Source organism: Microplitis demolitor, chromosome 6 (assembly GCF_026212275.2).
Source record: "Microplitis demolitor isolate Queensland-Clemson2020A chromosome 6, iyMicDemo2.1a, whole genome shotgun sequence".
NCBI classification, from domain to species: domain Eukaryota; kingdom Metazoa; phylum Arthropoda; class Insecta; order Hymenoptera; family Braconidae; genus Microplitis; species Microplitis demolitor.
The window spans coordinates 1,324,367-1,350,120 of record NC_068550.1 but is presented as its reverse complement, the minus strand read 5'-3'; the positions used below and the strand labels follow the sequence as shown (position 1 = coordinate 1,350,120).

General features: G+C 33.8%; 5 protein-coding genes across 6 annotated transcripts; 3 read left to right on the top strand and 2 right to left on the bottom strand.

The window, feature by feature from the left end:
• The first annotated feature begins 4,465 nt into the window (after positions 1-4,465).
• LOC103575692 (protein decapentaplegic) lies at positions 4,466-10,610 on the top strand. The gene is made up of 3 exons (XM_008555568.3): positions 4,466-5,091; positions 7,042-7,471; positions 9,035-10,610. The coding sequence occupies exons 2-3, from the start codon at positions 7,072-7,074 to the stop codon at positions 9,895-9,897; spliced, it is 1,263 nt and encodes a 420-aa protein (XP_008553790.1). The 5' UTR covers positions 4,466-5,091; positions 7,042-7,071; the 3' UTR covers positions 9,898-10,610.
• Positions 10,611-14,095: 3,485 nt separating this feature from the next.
• LOC103575691 (U4/U6.U5 tri-snRNP-associated protein 1) lies at positions 14,096-16,725 on the top strand. Its single transcript, XM_008555567.1, has 3 exons — positions 14,096-14,367; positions 14,468-15,066; positions 15,140-16,725. The coding sequence occupies exons 1-3, from the start codon at positions 14,205-14,207 to the stop codon at positions 16,649-16,651; spliced, it is 2,274 nt and encodes a 757-aa protein (XP_008553789.1). The 5' UTR covers positions 14,096-14,204; the 3' UTR covers positions 16,652-16,725.
• A 78-nt stretch (positions 16,726-16,803) lies between these two features.
• Positions 16,804-21,604, bottom strand: LOC103575690 (protein phosphatase 1 regulatory subunit 14B). Of its 2 annotated transcripts, none has more exons than XM_008555564.3 (5): positions 21,249-21,600; positions 20,621-20,891; positions 20,438-20,527; positions 20,329-20,367; positions 16,804-20,025 (listed from the first exon to the last, which is right to left on the bottom strand). In XM_008555564.3, exons 2-5 carry the CDS (start codon positions 20,828-20,830, stop codon positions 19,984-19,986), a joined length of 381 nt encoding a protein of 126 aa, XP_008553786.1. In that variant the 5' UTR covers positions 20,831-20,891; positions 21,249-21,600; the 3' UTR covers positions 16,804-19,983. The 2 variants fall into 2 exon arrangements, with proteins under 2 accessions (XP_008553786.1, XP_008553787.1); XM_008555565.3 differs by lacking the exon at positions 16,804-20,025 and adding an exon at positions 20,054-20,148 and having other exon boundaries at positions 21,249-21,604.
• A 183-nt stretch (positions 21,605-21,787) lies between these two features.
• On the top strand, positions 21,788-24,107 carry LOC103575689 (peroxisomal membrane protein PEX13). Its single transcript, XM_008555563.3, has 3 exons — positions 21,788-22,321; positions 22,386-22,858; positions 22,926-24,107. Exons 1-3 carry the CDS (start codon positions 22,257-22,259, stop codon positions 23,624-23,626), a joined length of 1,239 nt encoding a protein of 412 aa, XP_008553785.1. The 5' UTR covers positions 21,788-22,256; the 3' UTR covers positions 23,627-24,107.
• A 92-nt stretch (positions 24,108-24,199) lies between these two features.
• On the bottom strand, positions 24,200-25,408 carry LOC103575688 (cytochrome c oxidase subunit 5B, mitochondrial). Its single transcript, XM_008555562.3, has 3 exons — positions 25,240-25,408; positions 24,916-24,989; positions 24,200-24,824 (listed from the first exon to the last, which is right to left on the bottom strand). Exons 1-3 carry the CDS (start codon positions 25,325-25,327, stop codon positions 24,618-24,620), a joined length of 369 nt encoding a protein of 122 aa, XP_008553784.1. The 5' UTR covers positions 25,328-25,408; the 3' UTR covers positions 24,200-24,617.
• Positions 25,409-25,754: the final 346 nt, after the last annotated feature.

Genomic DNA, 25,754 nt, shown 5'->3' with positions numbered 1-25,754 from the left:
CTATCTCATCACAGAATCCAATATTTCATCATCATCATCATCATCATGTAACACATTAACATAATGATACATTTGTACAATTGAATCTACGGCAGTTACCGCTGGTATTAAGTCTAACACACAAGAAGTAGTGAGAATATGAACAAGTCAGAGATTGGGCGACGCGCTGTCTGCCGCGTACCGAAAGTACTCTCTGGACTGTGTAGAGAATACTTGTTTACCTCTACTCTACTCGTATCAGGTTCTATCTAATGCCAGGATCATCATTCCTCATATCACATCATCTCAGGCCTTATTCACTTAAACGTTAATCCAACTAACGAACCTTCCAGACTCCAGGATTTTATTCCTCCCATCTAATCTCCACAGTTGATAATTAAAATCCATTCAATTTAAAACTCCAGCAAATTGAAACTCTTGGTCGTTGTAATTTCCGATAAATTACGAGGATCAAAATATTGCCGTCATTGGATTGAGAAGAAACGAGTTTCCGGGAGATGAGGGACAAGCCGCGATGTCTGTCTATATATAGAAATACATACATGTATATATACAAATATATGAACCTGTGTCACTTGTCCGCTAGGTCGTTCTTACCATCAAGTGCATCTGGCTGATGCGTATGTGCAGACGAGAGGAGAACAGGTGAGGGTGCCTGTACTGGTTGGATGCATCAGTTTATTTATTATACCAGCACTCCCATCTGATGACCGATCCAGTATATTAAATATATACAATACCATCTGGTTTTATTATAAATAAACATATAAAACCTCCTTATTTATAATAAGGAGTTTTAATCAATGATGAGATGAGCCTGCACATTCCACCAAGACCAGTAGTATAATTAATGCATGCTTACTAAAGTACTGGTTTTTTATACGTTTTATTATTATTATTATTTCTCAGAAAAAAATGATTTCTTGACTCAAGAAAATTTTTACTCATTGCAAGAAAATTTTTTTTCATATGTTAGCATTAATTTTTTTTAAAAACTAAAACTCATCTTTAAATTTTTTACCCATGAGAAATTAATTAGAAGCTTTAATTTAATTTCAGTCCATCGCAGGCGGATTATTAAGTACTGGAAATTTACTGCATGTATATTTACGTATGATAAAGAGCTGATTGCATAATTATACCTTGCACAATGAGCTTCCATGAGGTACCGATATAACACCGGAGTACACATGAGAGATGCACTCGGTTATTTATTTATTTAATGTGTTTTTTTTTTATTCCAAGATGTGTACTCTGCAATAAAAAAATTCAAATGAGCAATCACGTGTGTTTTATCATTGCTAAGTTATTTGTTATTTTAAAAAAAATATATGTTCCTCTCATTTGTAAGTAAGAGATGAGAAGGTTGTTGATTATTAATTTTCTATAACCCACCTGATCATTGAGCCAGACTCGGTGGGAATCTACATCTCTCGTTCTCTCATGGATCCACTCTCTCCTGGTATCTCGTATACTATAATACAGAGAACGCACATAATAATATACAAATATATATATGTATGTATACACAAGATCCGCGGAGTGTTATATAGTTGAGTTTAAGTCGAGGAGTAGAGAGAATTTCGAAATATAAAACCAAGTGAGATAGAACAAGGAATGTTCTCTCTGTTCTCGCGAGAGTAAAGTGGCTTCCACGAAGGTGGTCTCTTTCTTCTTTTAGTCGTCAATCTCACTCACTTAGTATTATATATACATATATATTTTAAAAAACTCTTTAGCTCTCTCGCTCTCAGAGTCTTTTTCTTAGACTTTAGCCAACTCTACAATACCATCTCAAGACGAATCCGCCCGGCAGACCACACAAATGATAGTGCCCTAGCTCCCTCGTCGTATGCCCGTGGGTGGTTGATGACAGCTCATCGAAAATTGGTAGTAATGGGCATTGTTTTAGGCTTCGTATGTGGGCGGGTCGTAAAACCCAGAGACTTGTAAGCCAGCGGATACAATACGTACCAAGTGAAGGGAGAATACTTGATACTGTACTAGCTGATTAACGTCACTTCCATCACTCCGCTAATGGATTCCCTGGAAGCGATAAATATATAATAATATATAATAATAATTACTGCAATTGATATACATTAGTACAGACTTACTCACACACATGGAACACATGGAACATTATCCCGGTGTGTGATAGATGACTCATGCCGAAGACATTCTGTCGAGTATGGAAGCTCGCGCGGCGTAGGAGGCCTAGGCCTCAGACTACTCAATCTGCGGAGCTGGGTGACGTGGTGCAGATAGGACTTAAAGTTACAGGATGAGTCCTTGTTATCTCGGCGTATACCTGAGGAGGTGACTCGAAAAAATGACTAATCCTCTTGGTGGTAACGTACAGGACACATATTCTCTTTTGGTAACGCCGAAAATTAGATAAAAATCAATAATTTATTTTGTTTAACGTATTTTTTTGCCGCCGTCTTTGTCTGGTGGAGATGGACCCCTCGTTCATCGCCGTGGAGCTGCGTCTGAGTGTAATCTCGTCCCGGGTTGGATGTCTCTTTCCCACATCGAGCAAACCGACGATTCATCTAAATGACTACCTTCGGTAGACTTGCTGGCTCCCTAAGATAACTGAGTGGAGTGGAATGGAATGGAATGGAACGCTAAAAGAGTTGGATCTCATCCGGTTATTCTTGAGCAGTTAGCCGGGCGGTGGAAGTATAAATACAAAGAGAGCCCAATCTGATGGAATTATATACAAGAGTCTGTGAAAAAGCCTACACGACCATGGAGTTATAGAGTTTACTGTACATCTTTATATTTACTCTCTCATTTTATATACTCTCTTTTAAAGAATAAACTTTCTCTCTCTGTCGGTCACATTAGTCCTACTTGGTCTCGAGAATAAAGTCTATAAGCTCTCCCAGGAGTCCTGGGGTCTCGTCGGAAAGAGTGCCGCCGCAACGAAATATTTATGGGGTTCCGAACTGGACCACCCGGTAATTAAGACGACCCTGAAGCCGGGGCGGGGCACTAACCGGCACGATATCTTCTCTTATACCTTTGGTTCTTTCTCACCGCCACTCCCGTCGTGTTTCTTCTTCTACTCGTATCGGTCCTTCGTACCTCTTGATGCCGGTTAGCTCTGGCCAATTCTACTTTTGCTTAAAGTCTTATTCTATCCCGCGAGGACATGACATTCCCTCCGATACACCATCGTCATGATCGTCATCACGATAATGATGATGTTGATTTATTATTTTTTTTACTTCTTCTCAAAAAAAAAAAAAATTCACCATTACCAGAAGATCCAAATCCTAGCAGAACCAGATGAATAGATTAAAGCCCATGGTGAATTGCTGAAGTGTGTGTTCAACACATCAAGACAAATTATTCTTCATATGATAATAATCGTCGTGTCTACATATCACATGTATCTGATTTCTCACTCTATTATTTATCATCGCTTCTCTTCTTGCTCTTTAATAAATTAAAACAACTATACCACTAATAATAATAATATACGTGTATATTTTGCAGGTCATTTATTATCCGCATTCGCATAATATTGTGAAGAAGGAAACGCGTGGGCATTTCCACGAAATATCGCGAGAAGTACGATTGAGTCGTCAAGCGGAAATGGCGTAAAATATCCAATTGCTAAGTGGGAAGTATGCGGGAATCATATCGGGCAGACAGCATGGCGCGCGGCAGGAAGACCGGTCGGCCAAGAAACTAAGCCATCATCCAGCATCCAACATTCTTCAATATATACACATACACTACATCACTCCCTCTTACGCGCTCATCATCATTCAGCTATTTCAGAGTACTATGTTTATTATTCATTTCCATTATCTTCGTACACACATACATTAAAAATCATGTGTACTTTACTTAGTCCAGTAATTACCAACAGATAGCAAATAATTGCTCAACTCAATCCATCACCTGACGCTGCTAATGTCAATATCAATTACTACGGTCATCATCAGGGTGCCGGAGATTGTCATTGGGAAGAACAGATCAGAGTAGGGAATGAAGATTTTTAGCTGGTGAATGGACTGGAGATTCTGATGCTCCAGACTTTGCAGGTATGAGGACCAGCATCAGCTTCGGCATTGGTATTGCCAGCAGGTGGGGGTAAAGAAAGCGATACGAGTGATGGTGATGGTATTGGTGGTAGCGATGGTGGTGGCGATGCCTAGAGGAGGGCTTCTTAGTTATTCTCTTAGACAGGTGGAAGAGCCAAAGATCCAGCATCAGTATCAGCACCAGCATCATCAGGAGATGCTCCATAGAGGGGATTGACGACAAAAGGGACTGATGGTGATCGGGGCCCGTGGTGCTTTGGCAGCGGCCCTGTCCAAATGGGCGCGTGTACTCGGTGAATCGACGCTCTCTGGTTCTTTTACTGTATATATATTTTATATATATGTATATATCTGTATATATGTATATGTAATACCACGTAGAAGATTCAGTAGGGGAATATATCGCTCTCCATCTTGCGCACGGCAGTCCGTACCGGCGGGGACGGTGTGTGATCGTGGAGAGCGCGAGGAAGGCTCCTTGCCGCTTGCTCCTGAGCAGCGACCAGTAGTCATACGACGCCCCTCAACCGTGTCGGATGAGTTTCTATTTATCTCTTCTCTGGATTCTTAGTTACCGTCATCACCATATTTACTCATATTATATTATTGTGACTTTAATGTGATTTGTGTGCTTGTAGTTTCATATTATTACAGCACTCCGATATATATACATAACAACAGAAAGTGTATACAGTGATCTTAATCATAATTTACCTATTTCTTCTCTTCTGCTCCACATTTGCGCTGTTGTCTGCCGAAAAAGTGTCGAGTTAAACATTTTAGCATTAGGTCATCTGGTCAACTTACCCATTTCTTCTTTTCTTCTTCACGTAACAATAAATTTTTACTGTATACTTATTATAAGTATTTGATAATTGTCGCGAGTACGTGATAAATAAATAGGTGCGTGAATGGTGGATAGTGTCAGTGGCAAGTGCTAGTGGCCGCGACCAACCAAAGATTTCTCGCGGTGTATCAACACGCTGAGATGCCGTGGCTGCACGGACTACAGACTCACGGCTAGCTATAGGTAAAATTTATATTTATTTATTTATTTATTAAATCACCAGCATTAATACCTGGTCCTTAAGATGATGAAGATGATGATTTTTATTTCTTCTTGGTCTCTGGACTGTCCAATTATTTTCTACTCCATTTTCGTTGTAAAAATTTGATGATCACCAAAGAGATCTTCAGCAACACGAGATTCGTCTTTATTATTTTCAACGATGACGTTCGTTTGTGTGTGTACACATTCATATATATATTTTTATATGTTTAAATGTATATGTATGTATATATACATGCTCCCGCGCGTTCCACCGTGGCAATCGGCCACCATCAGACTCACTCAGCGGCCCCGTATCCTTGCTTTTAGCGCTCGCGCGCAGATTCCACGACGCGGACCGCATTCCTTAAGCTGATGCGAGAACTAAGCCCAGCGTTACATTAGCTCTTTATACGACTCATCATCTGCAATATTATATAGTTATTTTATACACACTTACACTTACTCCTGCATACTCAATCTGTATTAATTTGTTAAATAATTAAATAGTCACTTTGCAATCATGATCTTCGGCTGCTGATTATCATCTGTAGCTTTCTTCAGATCGTTAACGATCTATAGCTTCCTTACAGAATCCTTTTCATCACCTTGGTCCCAGATTATTATCTGGAATAAATTATAATTAAAACATGATACAAAATGGCGCTCACAGCATGTGAGGAGATAAAAATTCACATAACATCTGACCTGTGTACTATTTCTAAATCCGGAAGCTAACTTGTGATGCTCAAAAAATATGTATAAGTCATCGTTGTCTACGTCATGATCGTATTACCTGTCGGCCTTGTCGAGGAAGCAATGTCTCTGTGATGATACCACTTGCGTTGTTGGTCGTCCCAAACTCTCGTGTGGGACCAGATCGGATCCCAATCTCTTGAGATAAAAAATAAAAACCTCGAGCGGAGCATGTGCCCAGGGTACAGCGTATGGAGTAGAGTAAAATGGAGTTGGATCTGATCAGACGGTAAATATGGACCGTGTGTGAGTGTATTAAGATGTATGTATGTAAACAAGATGAGGAACGAGAAGATGAAGTGTAGAGTAGACACAGACTACCGATACGAGGGCTCCCCGGTCTCTGATGAGGTAGAGGGAATAAGAGACCGAGATAGAGAGAAAGAAAGATCAGGCGGGGGAGATTATATACATAAGGAGTATCCAGCAGACAGCTTGGCTCTAGCAGCGGCAGCCTTGCCGTCTCCACCGATCGCGTCTCTCTGATGCCGCCATCTATAAGTATCCACAGTTCACCAGACTCTAAAACTATTTTTTTTTTCAAATATATTTATCTCAGCAATACAAATAATCTTTCATTTCCTCTCATTTCTTCTCAAGTTTGTTGCTCTTTTATTATTTAAACTGCTTCTGCTTCCAACTTCTTCATCTCCATCATCATCATCATCATCTTCTTCTTCTCCTTATTCTACAACTTGTACTGTTTATACTCATGTTTTATTTTATTATTTATTTACTGCATCTATAAATATTTATCATACCTTAATACAACCTCAATATTTTATTACTGGTGTTATATTTTAATGAGGGACAATAGAAAGTGAGATGAAGATGATATTAAATCCGCTTGTACTTAAACATTAAGAGTATACATAAATATATAAATATATATAGGTTTGTTTGTGAAGAATATAAATCCAAGGTAATATATATATATATATATATATATATATATATATATATATATCGTATTAGTCTTTTAATATCTCATATATATATAAGATCACGTACGTAATTATTTTATTGTTAACACGTCGGTAATATATTTTATTTTTAATACCCGCATTATTTTATATATATATATACTTATATTAGTGTTATATACCTCGACGTACTTGTATTTAAACATTTATTTTAGCAGATAAAACTAATGCCACACCCCGGTAATTGTTTCAGGAGTGGCAGTCCCGGTGACTGGACGTTACGATGCGCACGTTGCTGCTGCTGAGATTGGTGTTTGTGGGAGTGGGCGTGCTGGTTACTGATATCACGACGGCAACTTCGCTTAAACCTGATAACAACGATATTGCTCAAATTAATATTAATACCAACACCAATAGCAATAGAAATAGTGATACTATCGAGAGCAACACCATCGACAACAGCATGGACAGCGAGGAGAGACAACGGATAACAGCCAGCGTCGAAGCCAGCTTGCTGTCATTGCTCGGGTTTACCAGCAGACCAAAACCAAAAGGCAAACCCCATGTTCCTGAATCCCTGAAGAAGTTGTACGCGCGGCAAAATTCAATCGCCAGTTCAAATATCGCTAAAAAGGGGTTCCACACAAGATCAGCAAACACCGTGCGGTCTTTTTTACATATCGGTTAGTATAATTATTCATTTTAAAATTAAATACTGCAACTGGAAACTCTAGTCAAGGCGGTTCTGTAAATAGAAGAGAAAAAATCATTTTAATTAAATAAGAATAAATGAGCCGAGTGGGATTAAGATTAAATGATTGATCACCTTTGAGTTATAAATAGGCGTAGTAAAGAAAAAACAATATTTATGTATATATTTATATACTTATAGTTGATGGTTATAAGGAAGCTGGTCATTATTATGTTTGTTTTTCTTTAAAAAGTAATATAAAGATCGTTTGTGGCATTGAATCTTCAAGATTGACGCTGACAGCCCGTACTCGGACGCACAATAGGTGAGAAAGCGAGCCCACATTGTTCGAGTCGAGGGTATATCCGTTTGTATATACAATAAATATAAGAGCTCTGGAGTAGATGTCGAGCTTTCAAGTCTAAGGTCCAAAGTAACCGACTGTATAATCGTTTAAGCTGAAACTGTTTCAGTGAGGCCATTATATACATATATATTTGTACAGGTAGAAAACCCAAAAAGACTATTCACCATTCATTCATTCATGGAATTATTTTTTACTACCGCCTGCAATTGTGTGCAATGTTACGGTCAATTAGTATCTTATTTGAATATAATAAACGAAATGTAATGCAGCATAACAGTAAACAGTGTGCTTGTTTTTTTTTCGTTCTTTGATGGCTGTGTCATATTATTGGCTGTAGAGTAAAACATATTTTTAGGTAAAATCGTAGTTTAAACAGAAAGCCGATGGCCTTCATTTATCCGTTAGTCCCATTATAAAAAACACCCGAGAACGATTTGATAGTTTATTACTTTATCGGTATATTTATGACGATAGTCAAATGCTCACGTATTTATACATATATATTGAAAGGAAGGTTTGACTCAAGGTAACTTGTTTATCCGTGCATAACGCCTCGAATTCTTGTTTATTACTTAAACCTACAGCAAAAGATACTGACACGGAGTTAACACTATTCAGAGTTGTCACGGATACCTAATTGTTAAATAGGATTAGGGATAGCAAATTTCGGAGACTAATTTTAGTCCGTAGATAACGAAAATGGAAAGGAAAAAAATAGAGAAAATAAGAGAACAAGAGGAAGAAGACCGTCATCAATTGGGACGGTACATTAGCTGAGTATTGGTATGAAAGAATGTGGGAAAAAATGTTTTTTTTTTGAGACGCGGACGAATAACCTCGAGGAATTCCATGAACGACGTGAGGAGAGACACAAGAAAGCTTTGGTTTTAAGTTATGGTTTTTAAAGTTGCGCCGAGTAAGTGCAGGGTTTGCTTCTTTTAGATTAAATTAAAGAGAGAAGATATTCTTTATCTGTGGCTGTAGAGTTGCCGTCAATCGGTGGTGGTTACTTAAGATTAAAATTTTAGACCACCCTCTGACTAATTGCTTTCCAGCTAACAGCTCTTTCTGACAAAATACTATTCAAATAAATAAATTCCTCTTACCATTCCCAAGTCATTACATGTTTACATTCACATGGTCATTAATGCACGATGATTCATGGCAAAAATTTTTATTTTTTTACAGAAAGTCCGCTTGATGATAAATTCCAATCATCGAATCGTTTTCGCTTGTCATTTGACCTGAGCAGCATCCCAACGACAGAGAGCCTGAAAGCTGCGGAGTTGAGTTTGACGAGAGTTTCAGTGCCAGAAGAAAAAAATACTAAAAAATTGGGACGTATTTTAGTTCATGATATTTTACGTCCAGGTGTTAAGGGACACAGCAAACCATTGTTGAGACTCATCGACAGCCGGGTTATTGACATGACCAGCAATACGACGATAAGTTTGGACGTCCATCCAGCAGTGTCCCGGTGGCTTCAAGGAGACGGTAACAATCACGGTCTGCTGATCCAGGTGACCAGCAGTAAAAGCAACAGCAAAAACAGTAAACAGTCCCACGTGAGACTAAAGCGCAGCGCTGATGAATCCCATGACACGTGGGCATCATCCCGGCCCACATTGTTCACTTACACCGACGACGGACGCAGCAAAATGGCCACTGCCTCCGAGATGATGGACCGCCGGGCGCGACGTGCTGCTTTGCGTAAAAACCGACGCAAAGACGGCCGTGAAAATTGCCGAAGACATCCTCTCTACGTGGACTTTGTCGACGTCGGATGGAATGACTGGATCGTCGCACCTCCAGGTTACGACGCGTTCTACTGCAACGGCGACTGCCCGTTTCCTTTATCCGATCATTTGAACTCGACGAATCACGCCATCGTCCAGAATCTCGTCTACTCGACGAACCCCGCGATGCTTCCCCGAGCCTGCTGCGTGCCGACCGCGCTAAGCTCCATATCCATGTTGTACCTAGACGAAGAGAACAAAGTTGTGCTTAAAAACTACCAAGACATGGCAGTGATTGGTTGCGGCTGTCGCTGATCTCAGTGTTCTATTAAACTTTTGCGCAATACACGAGGCATTTGGGATTTAGTAATAACTCGTATTGATAAACAAAGTAGTATATTAATATAAATATCTATCTACATATACATATGAGTATAAGAGATGTGTTTACAAGTCTTGTGTGTACAGCTGTACAGTAAAGCTGGCTCTTAAATGACTCGACTGGATATATAGGATATAGAGTCACATGACAACTGGACAAGAGGACATACAAGAGGCAGTGATGACGTTGGTGCGTGTTTGCCACTGTTACTTGCTTTTCCATTCTCTCCCTACCACATACATACATACAATACATAAATATATAAATATATATATATATATATATATATATATATATATATATATCTATATACCATCAGCATCAGCATCAGCAGCAGTAACCAACGTATTGCTCCATCTCAGCATCTCATATCAGCGACTTTGGCTTGTATATTGCTCGTTAGACCGAGCCCCGTACCGAGTACAAGAGAACGGGCGTCTCGCGAGAGCCCAGAGTGCGTGACGCTGCCGCATTCTATACACTTTCAGTAATCAACAAACTCAATATAAAACAACTTATGTACATATGTACATATGTATTGAACCAAGGTGCCTGGTTGTAAGCTGGTGGATTGCTGCTACTGCTGCCTCTGAGTCTGCCTTTACCAACGTGTTGATCTTGTCTTCTTGTCTTCTTGCTTACTCGCGCTCCGCAATAAATATATATATATATATATATATTTATATATATATATATATATATATATATATATATATATATATATATATATATATATATATATACACTACTTATACATAAATTTATATGTGTGTACGTTTTATTGCTCGTTCATTCTCGGGCTAATGTATATAAGAGAGCTCTCTACGCCGAACCTCCTTGGCTTGTATAATTTATTAATAAGGCGAGAGAAAAACCGGTATGAGACACTGCGACTGCATATCATGTGTGTGTATGTTATAAGCTTGTCCTCTGGCTAGTGTGTATAGTGGGTAACGTTTCAAATACCGAAAAACACTCATGGTAATTAGGAACGCTTGAGAGCTGAATATTATTTTTTATTATTATGTATGTTTTTTTTTTATTATTCTACGTATGATTATTATCAATATTATTATTATTATTATTGTAACTATTATTATTATACACGAGTATATGCAGATGTATTACCTGGTTTAAATATTTCTTTTTTCATTTATTAATATACTCGTTGCCCACTTCTATGCAGTTATTTTCCGCACTCGGGATCCAGTTATGCTATTCATGCTGGTCTTTGATCGAGTGCTGCTGGATGATATGACGACTTCTAATAGAACGTCAGTGTATATATATATATATTTATATACATAAATATATATTTAGTATCTGGAAATTATTAAAATTAATTATTGATTATGTAAAAATATGGATTTACTTTTCTTTTTTTAAACCCAGGTATCGTAGATTTTTGGCGGTTTTTTTTAAACTACAAAATTTACACGGTAGTTTTTTTATAAAAATATCACCTCCAGAATGTTTAGAAGTGATCAGATATTTATGTGATTTTTCCGTGTCATTTTTACCCAGTCTCCGTACTTTGTATTAGCCGCGAAATGAGGCCGCGAAATATTTAAATAAACAACAGAATATTTATATTATTTTAATTACTACGCTTTTTAATTACTTTCTTCCTAATTATTATTATTATCGTCAATGTAAATTGTACCTGCTTAAGGATTTACTATTATTTATTATTATTCGCTTGACATTTTTTGCATGAGAATGATAAATTTTGTAAAAAAATTTATTATTGAATAGATGCTGTATATTTGTACAGAGTATAGGATTTAATTGATTTACATTTCTAATTAACTACTTTTATAATTAATAATAATAATAATAATATCAATAATAATTGAATAAGTTTTAAAATCAAATATCTTTCCTCATAATCCTGTACCTATTCCTCCCTCTCCTCTAATGTAACTTTGATTGTATAATGTGTGAATAAGCGGAAAGTCGTTGTGTAAAGATTGTAAATAATTCATTATATTTGTAAATTATTAAGTAATGTATATTTTTTAAAGCGCATATCTTACGATTTATGATAAATTACATTAAAAAATAAATAACAAAGAACATAAATGTCTTTGGTGCATGTAAATTGCAAATAAATTGGAGTAACTTTAAAACAAACATTTTTTCATTTATATATACATACTATTTATAATTAATTATTAATTATTAATCAATCAATTTATTTTATTTATTTATTTTAGACTTAGTTATTATTATTTACCATATTAATTTTTAAAAATCATCTCGACATCATATTGTATAACTTTTATATTTATGTATATTAATATTTAAATACTGAAAACATATTTATATATTATTATTATCATTATTATTATTATTTTAAAGGCTTTTGTATTTAAAAATATTTCAATTAATAAATCGCGTTTAAATTAATTCGCAAACTTTTTTTTTTACTCCAAAATTTTTTTTTATTATTAAATTTAAGAGCTAATTGTTTTTTTAGTGAAATAAGTGTTAAGAGAAAATAATAATGTAAGTATTAAATTTATGAATTAATTAAATAAAATGTTTTACAAATTCCTGATAGAGGGGAGCAATAATTTCGGTACACTTTTGGTATAAAAAAAACGCGTGGGTCGTATATGTGTAGTAATAATAATAAAGTGTAGTTGTAAGTAGATGCGATAGTAGTCGTATATATATGTATATTATTTATATATGTATGTATTAGTATATAAAGTAGGGGCCTTTCTCTTTGTTCAGCGGGGACGGTAGAATGTGGAAATTGTTTCATAATGAGGGGTCATGTTAGAACAGGACGTCGAATAGTCTTTGTTTTTTGAATGTCCCTTGGGGTCCTGAGTGAGCGTTTTACCACACAGGTAGAGAATGCGGTCCGTCGATTGTATTAGTATTTGTGAAGTGTACCCCCAAGCAACGTTGACTCGTCGTTGGTCTTGATAGTCTTGCTCTTGCTCTTGCTCTTGGTCGTGGTCATGATGCTCTCGGTCTTTCGGTCGTGGCAACTCTTTGTTTTATTTTTTCTGGCCCGTGCCTGTGTCCGAACCCGCGGACCAGAGATAAAACAACCAAAAGGGACCTACTACACGAACTAAAACCGCCAACTTAAATACTAACACATACAGGAAGCCTAGCTCATTTTTAAACCTTCCCTTGCCTCTGTCTCTCCCTCTCCTCAGGTCTTTTTTCAGAACCTCCTGACTCCATCTTTCATCTAAATCTCATCCCACCAATTTTCGTACCCGGCATCCGAACATCAAAGTCTATATATCAGTCCCAAGTCGTCTCTTCGCATCATCCAGAGCTAGAATCCAGATGACCGTATTGTACCAGCGATAATGGCTTCATCCTGAGATAAACTCACCGGCAATATAAGTGGGAGGGTAAAACAAAAACTAAAAGAACGTAGAAAATAAAAAAAAAATAAATAAAAAACGTTTCATCTCACCGTTAGCATAACAAGAATAGATAATTTTGAGACCACCTTCTGCTCCCTCTTATTCATCTTTAATTCTTGTTCTTGTTCTTGTTCTTATTCTTACTCTTCGTCATCATCATCTTCATCTTCATCTCTCTTTATGTGTTTAACAGGCCGACTAACCTAATGACAATTTCAGGTAGTCGGGATCTCAAACGACCCACCAACAAAAATATGCTGACTCGGACAATTCATAAGAAATAACAACAATAATAATTTCTGTCTGTTTTTTATTTTTTTTCTACCCTAAAAAACATGTTAATGCTTTTTCTCCATCATTCAAACTAAAGATTCCTCAGAAGTGTTTAACAATTTACGAATCGAGTACCGGAAATTTATCTTTTATTTTTATCTACTAAATTCTTTTTACATTCTCCGGATTATTAATCATAACCACATTAATTTACTTTTAGTTCATTCATTTATTAATTAAATCATAAACATTAATAGTTTAACTACTCATTAATTAATTAATTATGTGTTAATTTTCAGTATTTGTTAATAACACTTTAAATTAATCGCCCGATTCTTTTCTCAGAACTAAATTTGAATTTTCGCGCCGCCCTGCGCTGAATTTTAAAACTCGCGCAGCGCGTGCGCATGGATGAATTTTTTAGCGATGCGCGCGCAATATTTCTAGGTTATGGTGGCCGACGTTTACGGACGTTAAATTTGTGTGTTTCAGTCTGTTTGGGGTTGGTCTGCTGATTTTGTGGAATAAATATATAAATATATAGATACATTTTTGATTATTTTAATTGAATAATGGGTTCTAACAAACGGCACAAGTCTGATAAAAATAAAGAATCTAAGAAAAAACGTCATCGCAGTCGCTCACGATCTTACAGCCCAGAGCCGGAGAAAAGTGAGCGACATCGTCATCACAAAAAACACAAGAGGAAAGAACGTAAAGAATATGATAGTGATGGTAAGTATTTAAATACAATTATAAATAAATATATTAAATGTGATTAATATTATTAATGACGTTTTTTTGGTTTTTCATTACATAAGATTATTTTCTGTAGTGGAAATAGTTAGTACTCCACCACCGCCACCAAAAATATCCCGCAGTCATGACGCTACTCCGCCACCACCAGAAATATCACGTCCACGAACTCCATCACCGGCTCCACGAACCAGCGGATCAGCGTCTGGTAATTCTTCTCAATCATTGTCCATTGAGGAGACCAATAGGATTCGTGCTAAAATAGGATTAAAGCCACTGGAAGTCAATTCCGCACCCTCAAAAGATGAGCCCAATAAAATAAAAGATGACTTGGGTGAATTTTATCATAAGCCAGCACAGAATACTGCTGAGAAATTGAAAACTGAAAAGATCAGAGATCGGCTCAATGTACAGAAGCAGAAGCGAGTTATTGAATCAAATTTGTCGAAAATTAGGACACTTGGGGATGATGACTCTGATGAGGATGCTCTGGCTTGGATTGAGAAGAATCGTAAGCTGCAGGAAGAGAAAAAGAAGGCCGAGTTGAGAGCCAAGCAATTGGATCAACTGGATGCTGAATTTGGTATTGAAGATTTGGTGAAAGAGGAAGTCAGGAATGACAGGCGGGCTGCTTATTCTGATAAGGATCTACGGGGTCTTAGAGTCGAGCACAATATTGTAAGCTATTTTATTTATTTATAAATAAATTTTTATTATCATTATTTTTATTTGTGAAATTTTTTCATTGTAGGAAACTTTTACTGAAGGACAAACAGTAATTCTGACCCTTCAGGACAAAGGAGTTCTTGATGAGGGCAATGATGTCCTGGTGAACGTAAACATACGCGATGACGAAGTCTACAAGCGTAATGTTCACAACAAACTAAAGAAACCCGGTTACGACGCTTACGACGAGGACAATTATGATGAGTTTGGTCTGCCTAAGAATCACGTCCTCGAGAAATATGACGAAGAGATCGAGGGTGAGAAGAAGCAGAGCTTTATTTTGGGAGTTGATAATGCCAAGGAAGTGCAGCAACGGCGCTCTGAAATAGTAAAGCAGCGGCTGGCTAACAAACGGCTCGAGAGTCTGAAGCTGGATGAACCCAAGTTGGCTAGCGAGTATTACAATGAAGAGGAGCTCGCTAAATTCAAGAAACGCAAAAAGAAAGTGAGGAAGATAAGACAAAATAAACCTCTCAAAGCAGATGATCTGGTTCCTGACAGTACGGATTATTTGAGAGATTTGGGAAGTCGCAGGAGGAAGAAGCCCGAGGAAACTAAAGTCAAAGTTGATTCATCGGATACTTTGGACGTCGCTGATTATGAAATGCCCTCGGAAAATTTGACGAACATTAAGATCCAAGATGATGATAAAGATCTTGAAGTAAATCGCGCTTTGAGTAAAACGAAGCGCTGGAGAGAGTCATCAGTTGCTTTCAACGATAAAATTCTTGATTTAATTAAAAAAGAATCAGCTAGTGAAGAAAATATATCTGGGAATATAACATTAAATGCAACTGCTGAATTCTGTCGTACACTTGGAGAAATTCCTACCTATGGACTGGCGGGAAATCGCGAGGATGACGATCGCGAGATGATGGACTTTGAATTGGAGGAGGTGAAAGAAGAGCCGATGGAGTCCGAAGACCCGGATGATGGACGCGGTGCTTGGAATACCGTAAAACTAGACGAAGTAAAACGTGAACCAGTTACACTGGAAGCGGCTATCTTGGACGCTGAGCCGTCTCTGGGTCAGGGAGTCGGCGGCGCTCTGCGGTTAGCCATGAGCAAAGGATACTTGATGAAAGAAGACACCAACCGACCATCAGCGAGCCGGTTCGCTCATCTCCAAGCCCAGAATTACTCGATCGAGGACAAAACTTACGGCGGAGACGACGACAAATTTGGACGCAGAGACCGATTCAATGGGCCCTCGTCCGACTTTAAAGAGAAAGACGGTTTCAAGCCTAATGTTAAATTGGAATACATTGATGACGAAGGTCACGTGCTCAGCGCTAAAGAAGCTTTCAGATATTTATCCCACAAATTCCACGGTAAAGGTCCGGGTAAGAATAAAGTTGAGAAGAGAATGAAGAAAGCCGAGCAAGAAGTATTGATGAAACGCATGTCATCAACTGACACACCTCTGGGTACTCTAAATCTTCTTCAGGCTAAGCAAAAGGAAACTCAGTCCCCATTTATTGTTCTCAGCGGCAGTAAACAGATGCAGGCAACCTCGATATCCAAAACAAAACATTAAATTATTTAATAATTGTACAATATTAATAAATAAATTTATCAATACAAACTTATTGATAATTGACAGTTTGGAAATTCGTTTAATTAATTTTTTTTCATCAGAAATTTTTGTAATTATATTTTACAGCAGCTTACTGTAGTAAAAGGCCCAATTATTGACACTATTTTATTTTATTTATTTCTTCCATCATCTTTTTACGTATGATATTGTGGCTGTCAAATTCAAACGCATGATACTCTGATTGATAATTAGACGTAGTGATATTTAGTGCCGACACTTTTTTGAATAGACAACAACCATAATTAGACTTCAGACAGTTTTTGAATTTTTTTTTCATGTAAGCGTTTGTGTAAAATTTCAAATTTTTTAATTAATAGTGATAAGTAATTGGAATAAAAAATTGGGCTCACCTTGTAGGAAATAAAATTCATAATTAACGCCAAACAAATATTTATTTCTGATTGATACATTTTTTTTACTCTACCGGTTAACAAAAACACAGTAAATAGACACACACTATAATTATAATTATAATTCCATCTAATTTTTTTTTTTTGCTATCAATTGTATGTTATATTTGTGTTTAAAACAATAGTGCGCTTGGACATACTTATGACAAATTTAAATTTAATAAAATTTTGGCGCGTATATTTTTAAAATTTAAAAAAAGGTTTAAAAATAAATGCGTAATTGGATTTGTTATAAAATTCTACTGCTATTATCATCTATTGTAATATTTATATTATATATATATATATATTATATTATATTATTATACATAAAAAAAAGACAACAAAAAATTGATTGAGATGATAAATTGTTTATCGTTAACATGTCAATGCATTGATAATCCTGAGTACATTTTAGCGGTACTATAAATCACACACGATCGATGCACGTTTTTTAAAATTAAAAATTAACAAGCTCTTGCTCTTGCTCCTTTTATTTGAATTCCCTTCTCAAGGGTCCTCGTGTTCACATGGAAGCCTGCTACCTAGAGTTTTTAACTAACGATCAGCGAATGTTTGCATTTTTATTTATAATTTAAAGCGTAGACGAATTGATTTTTTTTCTTTCTTTTTTTTTTTTACAAACACTCTTCACACAAAAGATTTTTAAAACAATAGCCTATTTAAAATCCTACTGGAAGTACAAAGATATATAAATTCAACAAAACAATTCATTAATTATTTAATTATAAAAGCTAATTTTAATTAATAAGCAAGTGGAGTAATTCAAAAAATTAATTATGTAAACAATTGATTACTTAATTTTTAAGTGATCTCTAATGCCTCTTAGTTTTCTTGATAAATTATATATAATGATAATATTTTATTTGTTTTATGTTTATTATTATTAACCCGATATGAACTTTACGTTATCAAGACAATTTATACGTCATGGAACATTCGAGTTAACTCATGATCCAGAGATTTTAATTTTTTTCCCAACCTCTTAAAACTTTAATTGACGTAATTTAAATGAAAACTCCCAAGTGCTTTGATAAACTTTTAAATTTGATATTTGAATTTAAATTGTAACCCTTATAAAAAAAAAACACTTTAAATAAAAAAAAAAAAACTCTGGACTATCGACGCAATTTTCGTTGATTGTAAGTTTTAATAATTAAAGAAAAAATAAATTTATAATTAATAATAAAAATCTAGTATTTAAAAAAAAAAGTGATAAAAAAAAATAAAAACTTAAACGAGACCATTTGTATGTAAATTATTTTTTAAAAATAAAATCACAAATTATTTAAGCACCAAGTGTACTTGATACATTTTTTTTATTTATTTAATTTTTCTTTTTTTAACTTATCTTGTTATCAGTGAAATAAATCTTTGGCAGTTTGTTTATTTTTTTTAAATAATTTTGACAATTGCCTTGACTATTATTTTACTTATTTTTGATCTGTTGTAAATAAATAAGTTTTTTTTTTTTTTTGTAAATTATTTATGTAAAGTCTGAGTATTTATATGCTTATTCAATATTAACATAAATTTCATTCTCTGAGATAATAATGACATTTTTATTTTCACACGTGGCCTAATTGATAATTCATATCACGTATACAATTTTTTTTTTGACTTTTTAATTTTATTTAATTTTTTTTAGTAAATCTTCAGATATGCAGAGAGATAATTAAAAGATATGTGTCTACTCAAGCGATTACATTTTACTACCAGATGTTACCAATAGTTTCATTTAATTGAATTCCAAGCCATAGATTTGGTTCATTTCGGCAGTGATATTTAAATTTAAATTTAAAATTCATTTTATTTAAATAATTACGACAGTAATAATATTTAATTAACAGTAAAGAAGATAAACGCCGAATTTATTTATTAAAACTTCAACAGTATTATAAATAATTTAGCTAAAATTTATCAAATTTTTAAAATCGATAAGTGATATCAGTTTCCTTCTCTTTTCTTCTAATCCGATCTCTCGTCTCTGAATAAATTTATTGACAATAATATCGACAGAAATAACGATAATAAAATAAATCTAGAGCTACCAGAACACGCGAGACACTAGACATTTCTATAGATATACATCTTAACTATTTATTTAAATTTATTATTTTAAAAATTATTTTTTTAGTTACTTCTAAAGTACTTTTGGAACGTGATTCATCTATTTGGCACTTAATTGACTTGCCTATTACATCGTTATACAAATTACTAATTTTAAGTGCCACGTGTCTCTGTTCTAGTGATTAATATTATTTTTCTTTTATTTACGTACTTGACTTTATTTTTTATTACACAAATTTTTATAGCGCAACTGGAATTTACTCATACAAATTTAAAAAATCTATTGCTCTGACAAATTTTTTATTTTTCAAATTTGTTTTTTTTTTGTACCATCAATAAACTTTGCCACGCGATTGTTAAATGGATGGCATCGCTTTTAAACTTTCCACCAGCGAAAAATATTACTGTTACTTTAAAAATCAATCAGACAAATAAATTTAATTAAAAAATCATCGAAAGCGAATATAAATTAAGTAGGGATTCAGTCGTGTAATTAAATCTTAGTTTAATAAACTCTTAGCTGATAAAATAAAAAATATTAATATTAATAATAATAATAATTAATAGTTAATAGTTAGTAAATAAAATATTAAAATACGCTGTCTTATTTGCCGTTAACTCATTTGAGCTTTATCAAATTTATAAATTTAATGTTTTTTATCAATTAATATATAAATTGATAACTCACATATTTTTTTTTTTTTCACTGACCTCTTCTAATATTAATAAAAAAGCTGAGCAAATCACGACCTTGCGTATCAGTAGATCTAATCCATGGCAGGTACATACTTTTCAGAGTGTTTTTGCCTTCTCTAGCAAATCATTTATAAATTTCTATAAATTGAAAATAAATTTCATTTAAAATTATTAAAGAAAAATCGTCCCAAGTTAGTAGACAATCAACAATTTCCAGACTTTTTTAGCAAAGTTCTTCTAATTTATCATTTTGAAAAAAATCTAAAATTTATTAGACATCAATTAATTTACGTGTGAATGTAGCAGACAGACAAATTAAAAATTATAAATAAGTAGAGTAATAATTAAAAAAATATTTATAAAAATGCACTTAATTTAAAATTTGTCAGACGTCTGCTATATTCACACTCATAATTAACTTCAATATCATAATTAAATTACCTTTACATCATGGGGTTTTTTAGCATCGACCAACAGTTCCTATAATTAATTAATGAATAAATTAATTAAATAATTTCCATTAAAAAAAAAAAATAAATAATAAACTTACTTGTAAAAAAGTTCGTCTATGATCATCACTATCCATATCTAATAACTCATCAATATCAACTTCGACTTCTCGACTTTTGCCATTATCACTCTATAACAATAACAATAAACAATTAAAAGTAAACAATAAATAATGAGAATAATTAAATAAATTAAAAGAACAAACAGCTAAAAATAATTTTACCACAGATTCATAGAGCTTTTGAAGTTCATCAAAGAGCCACATCTCAACGGCAAGTCTTTTTCTAATTAAAGACATCTGATGTGAACCATATTTAGCTGTGAGAAATTTCTCACGTTTTTCTTTAACTTCACCTTTTTCTGTGAAAGCCACGTGCAAATTAGCACGAGCCGGGCTACGCTCTGCTGTTAAAACACCTCCAACTCCTTCCATTATTATTATTATTATTATTAAATTATTATTCTCCTTACTCCGTGTTATTTATTACTGTTATCTGTTAAAAAATATACATACATTATAAATTTAATGTTAATTTAATAATAGCCCGCGATCAATAATTAATTTATGAATTATAAATTCAGAAAAAACATTAAATAAATATTTATTTTAAATAAAGGACAGTTTGAGGTGAATATTTATATAACAAGTATTCAAAAATATATAAATATATAAATTTCTTTTTTATTGAGTTATTTTTGCTATTGTTATGCATGGAATTTTTAACATCCTGTAACACTTCTTTGTTGTTCATATTACATGCATACTTACAGTACACATATATGAAATAATAATATTTATACATTTATACAAATACTTGTGTTTATAAAAAGAGTTACTTAATTATACTTACAAGTAAATGATAGCGGTATAAATTTCAGGCCCGCGGTATTTTTAAAAAATTTTTTTAATGAGATTCCTTTACTAACATCAATTATTTATTACCAATTACTTAATTTACTACATTAATTTTGATTTTTCTAACTAATTACCAGTATTTAAATTAAAATTAATTAATTAACAAATTTATGTACTTTGAAAATTCAATAAAATCTCAGATGTAAATAAATGGTAGTAATAATAATAATAAATATTATTTTTAATAGCAAAACTCGGTTTCAATCGCGTCCGTTTACTTATAATTCACTTGACGATTGACAAGAGTCTGCAAAGTCTCCTGCTTTAGGTCTTAACTATTTATTTTTATAAAGCATTTTTTTTAATAAGTAATCCCAATCAAGTTTGTTAATATCCGAGGATTTTTATTGGTCGAGACGGCGGTAAATTCGACCAATAAAATCTACCGGAGACTAATTCCGGGAGCTGTTTAAAAACAAGCCTTCAAATTTATACTATTGTTATTATGACCATAAAAAAATATTATTATTATTTATTTTTTTGTCTATAAGTGATTAAAATAAATTGCAATTACAATTATTTGTAATTAATTACTTATTTATTTAGTTTAAAAAAAATGATTCGACTTTTGATTTTTTAAATTCTGTTATTTTGCCGCCGGTGGAAAAACAAATCGATAGATATTAAAATCGATAATAATAAATTACACAAAATGACATTAACATTTTTTTTAGTAATTATTTAATTATTATTTATTTGTAATCAAGATGTTTAAAAATAATTTAGTGATTTGTAAATAATTATTATTTTAAAATTATTATTACTGAGTATTTATTATAAAATTTATAATCAATAAGTGAATTCATTAAATTTTCATTTCTTTTGACACATCAATACTACGATCTGTTTATTACAATAAATAATAATAACAGTACCCAATCATTGAACTTTGATCAATTTGTTAATTTTACCTCCAGTTTAATTCCGTCTTTTATTTGAAACAATGAATCAAAGGCCAAACACATCAACTTTCAACCAATTTAAATCAGGACCAGGTTCTATACCCAGGTAATTAATTACGTCAATAAATTATCAACTAATGCTCCATTAATTATTAATTATTTAATTAAAGCGGGGGAGCTTATACACCTGGTGCTAATGGACCGCCACCGGTACCTCCAAGAGCAGCAGTAAATTATGGAGTCTATCGTCCTTATATGAGCACTCCAGTCTTAGGTTATGGAGGGTACGGTTACGGGAACAGTTTCCCTTACAGCCAATACTCACATGGCTACGGGTCGTATCCTTACGGTTCAACTTATCCAGGACTGGGTCCAAGCGGAGACGTGGAAAATAGACTGATCCAATTTGCTGAAGAAAGCACGAGACCGGCATTCCAGTCAATCCAGTCAATAATTCACACATTTTCCTCAATCACGATGATGCTGGAGTCGACTTTCATGGCGATGTCTAGTTCATTTCGTGCTATTGTGAGTGTAGCTGAAAATGTAGGGAAAGTGAGGTCGATGTTTGGACAGTTGTTGAGTACATTCGCGCTTATTAGATTCGCTAAATGGTTATATAAGTACATAGCGTACAAATTAGGTAAGTGATATATTTTAAACTAATAAATTACGCGGGTTTAAATAAACTGTTGATTTATTTTACCCAGGATTATCAGCTACGGATCCAAGTGACGAAAGTCTGTGGCAAAAGTCTGTGCTCGAGGCGGCTAGTGGAGATAAAAAGGGTCCAATGACTTGGCCGATCCTTTTATTCTTCAGCCTTCTAGCAGCTATTCCTTATCTTGTTCACAAGCTAGTGAACAGCGCCAGCATATCGCGATCCTCAGCGGACAATCCGCAAGCATGGTTCGAATTAAATGAGCCCGTGTACTGGGCCACGGCGATTTATGACTTCAATGCAGCTTCCGCTGAAGAAATGAGTCTGAGAGCTGGACAAAAAGTGTGGCTCGCCCCTCAATCTTTGCAACCGAAAAATTTACCCGGTTGGTCCAGAGCCACTGACAAGAGCCGCGTTGGTTTGATACCTTCCAATTATATAAATGTCGTTGCGCAAGTGACTAAAAGAAGTGACTCCGATAATTCTGCTCCTGCTTCAGTGTCTACTTCTTCTTCAACTTCGACTTTAACGAACTCTTTGAGTGCAAATAATATTATGGAAGAAAGCTTTAACGACGCCGCTGCTGCTGCTGCTGCTATTGATAGTAATAATGAAGAAAAAACTTCAGCAGACTGTTCCATCACGAATAATATTGATAAATCTTCAATAGAAAGTTCAAAAAATCCCGGTAGTGGTGAAACAACTTCAGAAAGTTGTAAAGATACCAGCACGGATACTTTTAATCAATAACTTATTATTTGAAAATTGCATTGTTAATTATTTAGGTTGTAATTTTTATAGATTTTTTGCTCAGTCATATCACGGTCATGTTGTATGCCAACTAATTTTTTTTTAAAATAACGAAACCAGCGGCGGGATAATTATTCATTTTTTGAAATTTTCCAAATTCAAATCCGTAAAAAAATAATTTCCAAACTTGCCCCACTACTGCATTTTCACGATTTCCCTAAAATTTTCTTATACTTTGACTAATTGTTAAAAAAATCCTCATATTTACGTCAATTAAAATTTTTCAATTTAAATATCGCGCGATTTTATAATCAAATTTTTTTACTAAAACTTCAAAATTCCCTCAACTGTCTCGCTATTGGTCTTGTCACCAATTCCGATCATAATTTAAAAATAAATAAATTACAATTTAAATTTACCACAATAATTTAAGTAAAAAAAAATGTCTATTTATATTTGAAGTAATGTCTTAATTTAAATAGATAATAAGATTTTATACTTTAATGTTAATCAAAATAAACGCGCCAAATAAAAAAAATAATCTCAGTACAACAAATTACTGTATCAATTAAATAAGTTTTCTCGATATTTATTATCATTAAACTCGTATTATTTATGTACATTGACAGAAAGTTAATAATAATAATAACAATAACAGTCACAATAATAAATCTTCACTTTACTCATTGTTTAGATTCGTTTTGCGCCCTAGATAATTACCAAATTATCCACCAAAATAATAATTGCGACGCAACGAGAATAAATTCTCTACATAAAAGGAGAAGTAAAGGACAGATTGGTATTGTCGCAAATAAATCCACCCTTAGTTATAAGTAAATTAATGTAATGTAATTTAATCATAATAATAACTATCGGATATTATTATTATTATTATTATCTAAAGTAACTGCAAACAATCGACTAATTTATGCGAATATTTGTTGTTATTAAATGTATTTTTTTTTCTTTTTTCTAGTTAAGTGTAAACATTTTAAATAGGAGTTTTCTTAACAAGTTTGAACCAGTGTCCACATTTACAGCGCTTTGGTATCCCGGAGTGTAGCCACATCCAGAGTATACTGGTGGAATCTTCCTCGCAAACGCAGCCGATGATACGACTGTCGAATGCACTTGGAATTTCATTTGGTTGATCTTTAGTACCAGGTCCTCGGACTGCGCCTTTCATCATAAAAGGATCCTGTCAAATTACAATAATTATTTTATTTTCAGTAATTAAGTCTTCAATAAAAGGTTTTTAATTGATGATAGTTTAAATAATTAAGCCTTACATCGTTTCCGGCTTGATAAGCTAGAAGTTCTCGTTTCTCTAGACCAGTTGCCAAATCCATAGGGTCGGGCATTTCTGATAAAATAAAAATATTATTGATTAATGACATGTAGGTTTATAATTGATTGGTAAGTTAATTTAATTGATGGAGGGTAAGTAGCATGTGAAAAATATTATAAATAATGTCTAGGTACTGCAGGGAGGCCATTGCCGTGTCTCAGTCTAAATCCATCACATCGACTGAATTACATAATGTAGTTGTGTCGGATAATAATCAATAACATTATGGTTAGTTGAGCGATCAAGTTGTAGATAAATTACTTACGCCATTTGTCGTATTTATAGCAAACTGGAGCTTTGGAAAACGAACGGCTACATACTCTGAATACTGCGTTTCTGCACAATGAGGCCATTTTGCAGATTAATTTTTACTAAGTGTACTGGTGGTCACTGTTTGCCGATCTCCGACTAAGTTTTTTCGAACCAATGACCATGAGACATCAAGAGCTGACACTCTGGCTTTTGCGCAGCTTAAATTACCATCTGCTGGTAGAACAAGTATTTTTCAAATAATTAATAGCTTTTGTAATTCAAAAACTCATTTAAAAATTTAATTTTTTGAATAAAATTTTAATTTCATCAAAAATTTATTTCTTTTTTTTATTTAAACTCTAAAATTCGGAATTTATAATTTACAAGCCCCGCCATCTTTGGAAAAATATTATTACTATTTAAATAAAATAATTTTTGAAATTTATTGGTGATTGTTAATTATTACTGAGCTGTAATTATATTTTGTAATTACTAATTAATTGAAGTAATTTTAATTTTTCAAAAGTT

What these genes read in the sequence shown, in the direction of transcription:
- LOC103575691 (XM_008555567.1), top strand. Translation starts at nt 14,205, where the DNA reads ATGGGTTCTAACAAACGGCACAAGTCTGATAAAAATAAAGAATCTAAG. An exon ending in TAAAGAATATGATAGTGATG is followed by an intron (nt 14,368 to 14,467) that starts GTAAGTATTTAA and finishes TATTTTCTGTAG; the next exon opens with TGGAAATAGTTAGTACTCCA. An exon ending in TTAGAGTCGAGCACAATATT is followed by an intron (nt 15,067 to 15,139) that starts GTAAGCTATTTT and finishes TTTTCATTGTAG; the next exon opens with GAAACTTTTACTGAAGGACA.
- LOC103575688 (XM_008555562.3), bottom strand. Translation starts at nt 25,327, where the DNA reads ATGGCCTCATTGTGCAGAAACGCAGTATTCAGAGTATGTAGCCGTTCG. An exon ending in CTATAAATACGACAAATGGC is followed by an intron (nt 24,990 to 25,239) that starts GTAAGTAATTTA and finishes TTATTTTATCAG; the next exon opens with AAATGCCCGACCCTATGGAT. An exon ending in CTTATCAAGCCGGAAACGAT is followed by an intron (nt 24,825 to 24,915) that starts GTAAGGCTTAAT and finishes GTAATTTGACAG; the next exon opens with GATCCTTTTATGATGAAAGG.
- LOC103575690 (XM_008555564.3), bottom strand. Translation starts at nt 20,830, where the DNA reads ATGGAAGGAGTTGGAGGTGTTTTAACAGCAGAGCGTAGCCCGGCTCGT. An exon ending in AAAAGCTCTATGAATCTGTG is followed by an intron (nt 20,528 to 20,620) that starts GTAAAATTATTT and finishes TTATTGTTATAG; the next exon opens with AGTGATAATGGCAAAAGTCG. An exon ending in AAAAACCCCATGATGTAAAG is followed by an intron (nt 20,026 to 20,328) that starts GTAATTTAATTA and finishes TTCAATTTATAG; the next exon opens with AAATTTATAAATGATTTGCT.
- LOC103575692 (XM_008555568.3), top strand. Translation starts at nt 7,072, where the DNA reads ATGCGCACGTTGCTGCTGCTGAGATTGGTGTTTGTGGGAGTGGGCGTG. An exon ending in GCGGTCTTTTTTACATATCG is followed by an intron (nt 7,472 to 9,034) that starts GTTAGTATAATT and finishes ATTTTTTTACAG; the next exon opens with AAAGTCCGCTTGATGATAAA.
- LOC103575689 (XM_008555563.3), top strand. Translation starts at nt 22,257, where the DNA reads ATGAATCAAAGGCCAAACACATCAACTTTCAACCAATTTAAATCAGGA. An exon ending in GGACCAGGTTCTATACCCAG is followed by an intron (nt 22,322 to 22,385) that starts GTAATTAATTAC and finishes ATTTAATTAAAG; the next exon opens with CGGGGGAGCTTATACACCTG. An exon ending in GTACATAGCGTACAAATTAG is followed by an intron (nt 22,859 to 22,925) that starts GTAAGTGATATA and finishes TATTTTACCCAG; the next exon opens with GATTATCAGCTACGGATCCA.